This window comes from Oncorhynchus keta, chromosome 18 (genome assembly GCF_023373465.1).
Source record: "Oncorhynchus keta strain PuntledgeMale-10-30-2019 chromosome 18, Oket_V2, whole genome shotgun sequence".
Classification (NCBI taxonomy): domain Eukaryota; kingdom Metazoa; phylum Chordata; class Actinopteri; order Salmoniformes; family Salmonidae; genus Oncorhynchus; species Oncorhynchus keta.
The window spans coordinates 30,859,858-30,872,392 of record NC_068438.1 but is presented as its reverse complement, the minus strand read 5'-3'; the positions used below and the strand labels follow the sequence as shown (position 1 = coordinate 30,872,392).

The window sequence follows — 12,535 nt, the reverse complement described above, 5'->3', positions numbered from 1 at the left end:
ATAAGCATTAATTCAAACAGCACTTTCGTGTGTTTTGCCAGCAGCTCTTCCTTGTGTGTCAAGCATTGCGCTGTTTATGACTTCAAGCCTATCAACTCCCGAGATGAGGCTGGTGTCACCGAAGTGAAATGGCTAGCTAGTTAGCAGGGTGCGAGCTAATAGCGTTTCAAACGTCACTCGCTCTGAGACTTGGAGTGGTTGTTCCCCTTGCTCTGCATGGGTAACGCTGCTTCGAGGGTGGCTGTTGTCGTTGTGTTCCTGGTTCGAGCCCAGGGAGGAGCGAGGAGAGGGACGGAAGCTATACTGTTACACTGGCAATACTAAAGTGCCTAGAAGAACATCCAATAGTCAAAGGTTAATGAAATACAAATGGTATAGAGGGAAATAGTCCTATAATTCCTATAATAACTACAACCTAAAACTTCTTACCTGGGAATATTGAAGACTCGTTAAAAGGAACCACCAGCTTTCATATGTTCTCATGTTCTGAGCAAAGAATTTAAACGTTAGCTTTCTTACATGGCACATATTGTACTTTTACTTTCTTCTCCAACACTTTGTTTGTGCATTATTTAAACCAAATTGAACTTGTTTATTATTTAAGGCTAAATTGATTTTATTGATGTATTATATTAAGTTAAAATAAGAGTTCATTCAGTATTGTTGTAATTGTCATAATTACAAATAAATAAAAATTGTCCGATTAATCGGTATAGGCTTTTTTGGTCCTCCAATAATCTGTATCGGCGTTGAAAAATCATAATCGGTCGACCTCTAACCCCTACCCCGGCCAACATCTCAGCACCCCCTGCATCCTCTGGACAATCTGGACCATCTGAATCAGCCCCTATTACTAGCCTATTCAACCTCTCTACGTATCATCTGAGATCCCCAAAGATTGGAAAGCTGCCGCGGTCATCCCCATCTTCAAAGGGGGAGACACTCTAGACCCAAACTGTTATAAACCTACAGTGCCTTGCGAAAGTATTCGGCCCCCTTGAACTTTGCGACCTTTTGCCACATTTCAGGCTTCAAACATAAAGATATAAAACTGTATTTTTTGTGAAGAATCAACAACAAGTGGGACACAATCATGAAGTGGAACGACATTTATTAGATATTTCAAACTTTTTTAACAAATCAAAAACTGAAAAATTGGACGTGCAAAATTATTCAGCCCCTTTACTTTCAGTGCAGCAAACTCTCTCCAGAAGTTCAGTGAGGATCTCTGAATGATCCAATGTTGACCTAAATGACTAATGATGATAAATACAATCCACCTGTGTGTAATCAAGTCTCCGTATAAATGCACCTGCACTGTGATAGTCTCAGAGGTCCGTTAAAAGCGCAGAGAGCATCATGAAGAACAAGGAACACACCAGGCAGGTCCGAGATACTGTTGTGAAGAAGTTTAAAGCCGGATTTGGATACAAAAAGATTTCCCAAGCTTTAAACATCCCAAGGAGCACTGTGCAAGCGATAATATTGAAGTGGAAGGAGTATCAGACCACTGCAAATCTACCAAGACCTGGCCGTCCCTCTAAACTTTCAGCTCATACAAGGAGAAGACTGATCAGAGATGCAGCCAAGAGGCCCATGATCACTCTGGATGAACTGCAGAGATCTACAGCTGAGGTGGGACACTCTGTCCATAGGACAACAATCAGTCGTATATTGCACAAATCTGGCCTCTATGGAAGAGTGGCAAGAAGAAAGCCATTTCTTAAAGATATCCATAAACAGTGTCGTTTAAAGTTTGCCACAAGTCACCTGGGAGACACACCAAACATGTGGAAGAAGATGCTCTGGTCAGATGAAACCGAAATTGAACTTTTTGACAACAATGCAAAACATTATGTTTGTTGTAAAAGCAACACAGCGCATCACCCTGAACACACCATCCCCACTGTCAAACATGGTGGTGGCAGCATCATGGTTTGGGCCTGCTTTTCTTCAGCAGGGACAGGGAAGATGGTTAAAATTGATGGGAAGATGGATGGAGCCAAATACAGGACCATTCTGGAAGAAAACCTGATGGAGTCTGCAAAAGACCTGAGTGGGACGGAGATTTGTCTTCCAACAAGACAATGATCCAAAACATAAAGCAAAATCTACAATGGAATGGTTAAAAAATAAACATATCCAGGTGTTAGAATGGCCAAGTCAAAGTCCAGACCTGAATCCAATCGAAAATCTGTGGAAAGAACTGAAAACTGCTGTTCACAAATGCTCTCCATCCAACCTCACAGAGCTCGAGCTGTTTTGCAAGGAGGAATGGGGAAAAAAATTCCGTCTCTCGATGTGCAAAACTGATAGAGACATACCCCAAGCGACTTACAGCGGTAATTGCAGCAAAAGGTGGCGCTACAAAGTATTAACTTAAGGGGGCTGAATAATTTTGCACGCCCGATTTTTCAGTTCTTGATTTGTTAAAAAAGTTGGAAATATCCAATAAATGTCATTTCACTTCATGATTGTGTCCCACTTGTTGTTGATTCTTCACCAAAAAATACAGTTTTATATCTTTGTTTGAAGCCTGAAATGTGGCAAAAGGTCGCAAAGTTCAAGGGGGCCGAATACTTTCGCAAGGCACTGTATATCCTGCCCTGCCTTTCTAAAATCTTCAAAAGTTAACAGATCACCGACCATTTCGAATCCCGCGTACCTTCTCCACTATGCAATCTGGTTTCCGAGCTGGTCATGGGTGCACTTCAGCCACGCTCAAGGTCGTAAACGATATCATAACTGCCATCGATAAAAGACAGTACTGTGCAGCTGTCTTCATCGACCTGGCCAAGACTTTCGACTCAATCACCACATTCTTATCGGCAGACTCAATAGCCTTGGCTTCTCAAATGATTGCCTCGCCTGGTTCAACTACTTCTCTGGTAGAGTTCAGTGTGTCAAATCGGCGGGGCTGTTGTCCGGACCTCTGGCAGTTTCTATGGGGGTGGCACAGGGTTCAATTCTCGGGCCGACTCTTTTCTCTGTATATATATATCAATAATGTCGCTCTTGCTGCCGGTGATTCTCTGATCCACCTCTACGCAGACGACACCAACGTTTATTTGTCACGTGCGCCGCATACAACAGGTGTAGACCTTACAGTGAAATGCTTACTTACCAATAGTGCAAAAAAGGTATTAAGTGAGCAATAGGTAAGTAAATAAATAAAAACAACAGTAAAAAGACAGTGAAATACAGTAGCGAGGCTATTTCCAGGCACCGGTTAGTCAGGTTGATTTGAGGTAGTATGTACATGTAGATATGGTTAAAGTGACTATGCATATATGATGAACAGAGAGTAGAAGTAGTGTAAAGAGGGGATGGTGGGTGGCGGGACACAATGCAGATTGTCCGGGTAGCCATTTGATTACCTGGTTCAGGAGTGTTATGGCTAGCAGGTAAAAACTGTTGAGAAACCTTTTAGTCCTTGACTTGGCACTCCGGTACCACTTGCCATGTGGTAGTAGAGTGAACAGTCAGTGCCTGGGGTCTTTGACAATTTTTAGGGCCTTCCTCTGACACCGCCTGGTATAGAGGTCCTGGATGGCAGGCAGCTTAACCCCAGTGATGTACTGGGCCGTACGCACTACCCTCTGTAGTGCCTTGTGGTCGGAGGCCGAGCAGTTGCCGTACCAGGCAGTGACGCAACCAATCGGGATGCTCTCGTTGTTGCAGCTGTCTAAACTTTTCAGGATCTCAGGACCCTCAGAAACTTTTTAGTTTCCTGAGGAGGAATAGGCTTTGTCGTGCCCTCTTCACGACTGTCTTGGTGTATTTGGAAAATCTGGCCCTTTGGACACTGTGCTAACAAACCTCCAAATGAGCTTTAACGCCATACAACACTCCTTCTGTGGCCTCCAACTGCTTTTAAATGCTAGTAAAACTACGGTAAGTGCATGCTCTTGAACCGATTGCTGCCCGCACCCTCCCGTCTGACTAGCATCACTACTCTGGACGGTTCTGACTTAGAATATGTGTACAACCACAAATACCTAGGTGTCTGGTGAGACAGTAAAATCCAAAATTAAATCTAGAATCGGCTTCCTATTTCACAACAAAGCCTCCTTCACTCATGCTGCCAAAGATAAACTGACTATCCACCGGTCCTTGACTTCGGCGTTGTCATTTACAAAATAGCCTCCAACACTCTACTCAGCAAATTGGATGCAGTCTATCGCAGTGCCATCCGTTTTGTCACCAAAGCCCCATATACTACCCACCACTGCGACCTGTATGCTCTCGTTGGCTGGCCCTCACTACATATTTGTCGCCAATCCCACTGGCTCCGGGTCATCTATAAGTCTTTGCTAGGTAAACTGTGGAGCGAATTGCAAAAATCACTGAAGCTGGAGTCTAATATATCCCTCACTAACTTTAAGCATCAGCTGTCAGAGCAGCTTACCGATCACTGTACCTGTACACAGTCAATCTGTAAATAGCACACCCAACTACTTCATCCCCATATTATTACTTACCCTCTTGCTCTTTCGCACCCCAGTATTTCTACTTGCACATCATCATCTGCACATCGATCACTCCAGTTTTAATGCTAAATTGAAATTATTTCGCCTCTATGGCCTTTTTATTGTCGTACCTCCCTACTCTTCTACATTTGCACACACTGTACATAGATTTTTCTATTGTGTTATTGACTGTACGTTTGTTTGTGTAGCTGTTGTTTTTGTCACACTGCTTTGCTTTATCTTGGCCAGGTTGCAGTTGTAAAGGAGAACTTGTTCTCAACTGGCCTACCTGGTTAAATCAAGGTGAAATGTAATTCATTAATAGGAGGATGGTAGACCGGGGGGGACAGGGGAGGAAGTGCTGCAGCAGCACACAGCGAGTCCGTTGTGATTCAGACTGTCTGTGTCTGAGCGTCACGTTGTCTTTCTATATGATTTCAATCATGTCTGCCAGCATGCTGGCAAATGAGTATGAAGTGTAAAGCTGTTGTTTTTCAGCAAAGCTAAGCAGGCTGTTTAGTCGTAGCTGTCTTGTAACTGTGAGGTAATTTTCTAAATATTTTCCTTTTTACCACACTGCCTTCAAGCAGTGCATTGGCCTGTTTTTCTTCTTCTCTCCACTGCTCACTTTATGAATCTCTCTGGTCTCTGGGTTGACTAAGGGGGGTTTAAGGACATGTCAGCACATAGCTCAGCTCCACGTGGCTGCCGGGCTCCTCCCCCTCTGAGCCAGAAGCACAATGGCTGACCTATCTCCTCCCCTTCTCTCTCACTCCCCCTCTGCTGCTGCTTCTGTTGCATACCCCCTCTCTCCCCCAGGAAGAGGCCGAAATGTTTTGTAGTGCCTGAGTACAGAATGACAGAAGAGCAGCTGAGAGAGAGAGAGATAAAGGGGGGGTACACTAGCCGGAGCTCATTTGTTAAAAGTTTTGAATAGTTTTTTTCTTCTCCTTTTTTTCTGGACTTACTCCTCCCTCTTTCCCCCTCTATTTGGCCCCTTTTGACTGTGTGGTTCGGTGTTCAGTGGGCGGGGGCGCTTGCATTCCAGTGCTGCAGCTCCACAAGGCCAGTCACTCTGGCTTCTCTCTCGCTCGCTCTCTTTTGGTCTTTTGTCTCTCCCTCTACGTGTGTGTGAGAGCTGGGAACGAGGCTCTGCCCTGCTGGCTCTGCGAGTTGTTGAGGGAGTAGGCTACGTGCGTTTTCCCAACCACGGTTGCAAAAGCAGCCTACTTGCTGGGAGAGGCCTGCAGGCCGACAGCTCAACTCCGGCCCCAGGATGAGAGAGGCCTGCTAAGGGCTCTGGAGCCTGTCCACGTCAGGTAAACGACTCTACCAGCGGGGGAATGTGCTTGCTCAAGCCTGTTGCTGACAACTCTTAGTGTGTGTGACAGACAGAAAGAGAGCGAGGAGAGTTTGTGATAGAAAACATGTGGCTCTGTGTAAGGGCACACCTTGTAAGTGAGTAATCTGTTTTTTTTTTCAGAAGTTTGAAGGTGTATTGTACTGTGCATTTCAATAACAGCAAATCTGGCTGATTTTCTAGGTATAGTTTGAGTTCGTATGGAGAGAGCAAAAATAATGTCTGGCTTGCACTGGAATTTATTTGACTAAAGTTGAGTATGTCCGTAGTCATATTTTGTTGGGGAAGAATTAGCTAAAACAAGGCAGCAATCTGTCTAAAAGTCTGTGTTTGTCAGGCTGCATAGCTTTGTGGGGCTGGTGTTTCTTGTGTGAGTGTGAGAAATGTAGCTCTGCTGATTGAGAAGACGCTGCTAGGCCACAGCCCTACAGTGCAACACAGACTTGGCAGAGTTGGAAACGGGGCCTAGCATCATAGGAAGCAGTTAAGTTGTGACAGCTATTCTCTTCAGCTTTCTCCTCACCCTCCCTCTCCCCTTTACTCTCGTTCGTTCTCTTTTTTTGCTCTCCCTCCTTTAGAAAGGGAATGAAACAAGAGCGAGTAACGTTTTTCTCGAAGGCACTCCTGCATTCTCTAAATGTTTCTTCTTGTGTCCCTCACTGTTGTTTTGTGTCCTTTCTATAGATCATAATACGAGACCCTAACCAGGGTGGTAGAGACATAACTGAGGAGATTATGTCAGGGGGCACCCGCAGTGGCACCACCCCCACACCCCCACAGGTGAGCGACGATTCTTCAGAGGTGAGCTACCATACCCTCGTCACCAATCATCATCCCCTCTACACACCTTTATCTACCATACCATCCTGTTATTGGATGTGCAGACATTTTGTTTACATATTGGGCATTGTATCTAACCTGCCACAAGGTTTTCATATGGTTGTGTCCACTCCAGTTACCTCATTTCTGTGTGTTGTATTCGGTCCCTTAGTCGTCTATATCTGGATCAGAGGGCCCAGCCGTTGGCCAGGCCGACGGGGAGAACGTGACACCTGTCGTGGTCAGACCAGGTGAGTTGGCCGAGGGGTCAGGTCATCTTGAAGGCCGTAGCTGGCCGTTGCTCATTGGTTCACCTTCAGTACCGTAATTTCCGGACTATAAACCACTACTTTATTCCCAGGCTTTGAACCTCCAGGTTTATACAATGACGCGGCTAATTAATGGATTTTTCCCGCTTTCAAAAAAACTGAGCACCGTCACATAAAGCCGTGTTTCGTTAAAGCCTATTTATTTTTGTTACAAGCCGCGTTTCGTTTAAAGGCTGTGTAAAGGTCATTTGTTTCAATGTACCGGTAGGCACCTGCGGCTTATAGACATGTGCGGCTTATTTATGTACAAAATACATATTTTTTCAATAATTCAGTGGGTGCGGTTTATATTCAGGTGCGCTTAATAGTCCAGAAATTACGGTACATAGAAGTACATTTTTGTGAATTTGACTGAATCACATAGACAAAATGCTCATTTGGAAAGGACCTGTGTATTTTTACCATTTAATGTTGAATTGATAATAAGTGGGTAATGTTTAAAATAAGATCAACAGACATGAGGGTCAATTTGAACATTAATATGATGCTAAGGGCCACTTGAGTTTGTTAACCATTACCTTTCTAAGGTGAATTTAACCAGTGTTTTTTCTTCGTGACATCTCCATTCTTCCTCAGATGACCGAGGGAATCCTGCAGCCACTCTCATAACTGGCCCCCCAGCCCTGTCTAAAACCCCTGAACTGGTCAAGACTTACCCTGCCCCAACAGAGGTCAAACTCCCAGACACAAACATTAAATCCCCTTCCTTATCCCAGGACCTACCCACACCCCTGTCGGTAACTACCAGCCACCACACTACTGTCCCTACTACCCCCCAACCCTCAACTAGTTCCATTGCAGACATGATGGACGCTCCAGCCGCTGCTCCAACCCCATCTGCCCCTGAAGTGCCCGCTTACCCTGCACCCCTGCCTGAACCCCGCCCCACTCCTGCAGCTGAGGAGCATCCCTCAGCTGCCAAGGAGGAGCGGGAGGAAGTGAATATTAAAGAGGAGGTGGCGGAGGCTAGGCAGGAGGTGACTACATCATCCAAACCTGAGCCTTCCCTTGCTCCAGTGATCACCCCTAGGAGCAGCACTAATGGTATCTCTGCCACCCAGCCCCCCAGCCAAGGAGGAGGAGCCAGCAGCCCTGTCCATCAACATGCCCACCCCCCAGGCAGCAGAACCCCCCCCGGAGTCTCCCATCGCCCAGCCAGAGGAGCTCAGGCTGCCCAATGGCCTGCCGCTCCCCAGCCCCCAGGACCCTGAGAAGATGTCTGCGGAGTCGTCCGAGTGTGACGTCAGCCCCATTGCTGAGCCTGAGGTGGCTCAGTTACTGAGCGAGGCACCCATGCCTAAACTGACGCATGTTGCAGTCACAGCAACGCCCGCCCCCGTTGCCCAGGCCACGCCCGCCCCCGTTGCCCAGGCCACGCCCGCCCCGTCCACGCCCGCCCCCGTTGCCCAGGCCACGCCCGCCCCCGTTGCCCAGGCCACGCCCGCCCCCGTTGCCCAGGCCACGCCCGCCCCCGTTGCCCAGGCCACGCCCGCCCCCATTGCCCAGGCACCGCCTGTCCTAGCTGAGACTGCTACTACTACAGTTGTAACTGCTCCCCGTGTAGAAGACGAGATGGACTCTCCACCACCACAGAGCACCACCCCAGCCGGGGAGAGTTCTATGCAAGGTCAGTGTCAGTCTGACTTGCTTTTTCTCTCTCTACTTCTTTGAAACAGTCTCCTCCTGTCTGTCTTTTTCTCTAACTGGATCCATCTGTCTGTCTATTCAACCACGTTGTTTTTCTCTATTTGAATTCCTAACCCTACCGCTTGGCACTTGGTGAAGATTAAACAGGATCTGCCCCTTGAGGTGTTGCAGTCCGACTGTGTGTGTCGAGCCTGTGTCGTGAGGGGCAGAGAGTTACCGGGTTATGTCTACGCTGAGGACCCAGAACAGTGGGTACTTGGAGTGATCACAGCTCCAACAGAAAGCCATAGAAATAAAAAGTTGGAGAGGTGGCAATGTGGTAACCGCTCCACCTTGATTTCTAGGTGGAGTTTGGGTGCTAGGGTTGGACTAGGGATTGGGATTGAGTGTCAATCCATGGAGGTTTATTCTGACTGTGTTGGTGGTGTTCTGCTTGTAGCTGCTGTTTCTGTGCCAAAAAAAAAGAGGAAGATGAAGGATCTGAACAAGAAGGAGGCTGTTGGAGACCTCCTAGATGCCTTTAAGGAGGTCTGTTCACACGAACCACCCACTCAACCCTTTTCAAACACACCACCCACTCAATCCTTTTCAAACACACCACCCACTCAAGCCTTTTCAAACACACCACCCACTCAATCCTTTTCAAACACACCACCCACTCAATCCTTTTCAAACACACCACCCACTCAATCCTTTTCAAACACACCACCCACTCAATCCATATCAAACACACCACCCACGCTATCTCATATCAAACACGCCACCCACGCCATCTCATATCAAACACCCCACCCACGCCATCTCATATCAACCACGCCATCTCATATCAAACACCCCACCCACGCCATCTCATATCAAACACACCACCCACGCCATCTCATATCAAACACACCACCCACGCCATCTCATATCAAACACACCACCCACGCCATCTCATATCAAACACGCCATCTCATATCAAACACGCCATCTCATATTAAACACCCCACCCACGCCATCTCATATCAAACACCCCACCCACGCCATCTCATGTTAAACACCCCACCCACGCCATCTCATATCAAACACACCATCCATATCAAACACGCCACCCACGCCATCTCATATTGAACACCCCACCCACGCCATCTCATATCAAACACACCATCCATATCAAACACGCCACCCAGGCCATCTCATATCAAACACACCACCCACGCCATCCATATCAAACACATCACCCACGCCATCCATATCACCCACGCCATCCATATCACCCACGCCATCTCATATCAAACACGCCATATCATATCAAACTCCCCACCCACGCCATCTCATATCAAACACACCACCCACGCCATCTCATATCAAACACACCACCCACGCCATCTCATATCAAACACACCACCCACGCCATCTCATATCAAACACACCACCCACGCCATCTCATATCAAACACACCACCCACGCCATCTCATATCAAACACACCACCTCATATCAAACACCCCACGAACGCCATCTCATATCAAACACCCCACGAACGCCATCTCATATCAAACACACCACCCACGCCATCTCATATCAAACACCCCACGAACGCCATCCCATATCAAACACCCCACCCACGCCATCTCATATCAAACACGCCGTCTCATATCAAACACGCCATCTCATATCCAACACACCACCCACGCCATCTCATATCAAACACCCCACCCACGCCATCTCATATCAAACATCCCACCCACGCCATCTCATATCAAACACGCCATCCATATCGAACACATCACCCACGCCATCTCATATCAACCACGCCATCTCATATCAAACACCCCACCCACGCCATCTCATATCAAACACCCCACCCACGCCATCTCATATCAAACACGCCATCTCATATCAAACACCCCACCCACGCCATCTCATATCAAACACCCCACCCACGCCATCTCATATTAAACACCCCACCCACGCCATCTCATATCAAACACACCATCCATATCAAACACGCCACCCACGCCATCTCATATCAAACACCCCACCCACGCCATCTTATATCAAACACACCATCCTTATCAAACACGCCACCCACGCCATCTCATATCAAACACCCCACCCACGCCATCTCATGTTAAACACCCCACCCACGCCATCTTATATCAAACACCCCACCCACGCCATCTCATAGCAAACACACCACCCACGCCATCTCATATCAACCACGCCATCTCATATCAAACACCCCACCCACGCCATCTCATATCAACCACGCCATCTCATATCAAACACCCCACCCACGCCATCTCATATCAAACACACCATCCATATCAAACACGCCACCCACGCCATCTCATATCAAACACCCCACCCACGCCATCTCATATTAAACACCCCACCCACGCCATCTCATATTAAACACCCCACCCACGCCATCTTATATCAAACACCCCACCCACGCCATCTCATAGCAAACACACCACCCACGCCATCTCATATCAACCACGCCATCTCATATCAAACACCCCACCCACGCCATCTCATATCAAACACACCATCCATATCAAACACGCCACCCACGCTATCTCATATCAAACACTCCACCCACGCCATCTCATATTAAACACCCCACCCACGCCATCTTATATCAAACACACCATCCATATCAAACACGCCACCCACGCCATCTCATATCAAACACCCCACCCACGCCATCTCATATCAAACACCCCACCCACGCCATCTCATATTAAACACCCCACCCACGCCATCTTATATCAAACACCCCACCCACGCCATCTCATAGCAAACACACCACCCACGCCATCTCATATCAACCACGCCATCTCATATCAAACACCCCACCCACGCCATCTCATATCAAACACACCATCCATATCAAACACGCCACCCACGCCATCTCATATCAAACACCCCACCCACGCCATCTTATATTAAACACCCCACCCACGCCATCTCATATCAAACACCCCACCCACGCCATCTCATATCAAACACACCACCCACGCCATCTCATATCAAACACACCACCCACGCCATCTCATATCAAACATGCCATCTCATATCAAACACCCCACCCACGCCATCTCATATCAAACACACCACCCACGCCATCTCATATCAAACATGCCATCTCATATTAAACACCCCACCCACGCCATCTCATGTTAAACACCCCACCCACGCCATCTCATGTTAAACACCCCACCCACGCCATCTCATATTAAACACCCCACCCACGCCATCTCATATTAAACACCCCACCCACGCCATCTCATATCAAACACACCATCCATATCAAACACGCCATCTCATATCAAACACCCCACCCACGCCATCTCATATCAAACACACCATCCATATCAAACACGCCACCCACGCCATCTCATATCAAACACTCCACCCACGCCATCTCATATTAAACACCCCACCCACGCCATCTTATATCAAACACACCATCCATATCAAACACGCCACCTAGGCCATCTCATATCAAACACCCCACCCACGCCATCTCATATTAAACACCCCACCCACGCCATCTTATATCAAACACCCCACCCACGCCATCTCATAGCAAACACACCACCCACGCCATCTCATATCAACCACGCCATCTCATATCAAACACCCCACCCACGCCATCTCATATCAAACACCCCACCCACGCCATCTCATATCAAACACACCATCCATATCAAACACGCCACCCACGCCATCTCATATCAAACACCCCACCCACGCCATCTCATATCAAACACCCCACCCACGCCATCTCATATCAAACACCCCACCCACGCCATCTCATATCAAACACACCACCCACGCCATCTCATATCAAACACACCACCCACGCCATCTCATATCAAACATGCCATCTCATATCAAACACCCCACCCACGCCATCTCATAT

General features: G+C 47.6%; 1 protein-coding gene and 1 non-coding gene across 2 annotated transcripts in view; both read left to right on the top strand.

The window, feature by feature from the left end:
• Positions 1-12,535, top strand: part of LOC118397552 (eukaryotic translation initiation factor 4 gamma 1-like) — a 97,567-nt gene that overhangs the window by 35,414 nt on the left and 49,618 nt on the right. The window contains 6 exon segments of the mRNA XM_052467895.1: positions 6,514-6,630; positions 6,821-6,899; positions 7,554-8,173; positions 8,175-8,348; positions 8,388-8,604; positions 9,064-9,152. Of these exon segments, the coding sequence (XP_052323855.1) occupies positions 6,514-6,630; positions 6,821-6,899; positions 7,554-8,173; positions 8,175-8,348; positions 8,388-8,604; positions 9,064-9,152 (1,296 nt within the window).
• LOC118397612 (small nucleolar RNA SNORA17) lies at positions 8,774-8,905 on the top strand. The gene has a single exon (XR_004828455.1). It is a non-coding gene; the product is annotated as a small nucleolar RNA SNORA17 (small nucleolar RNA).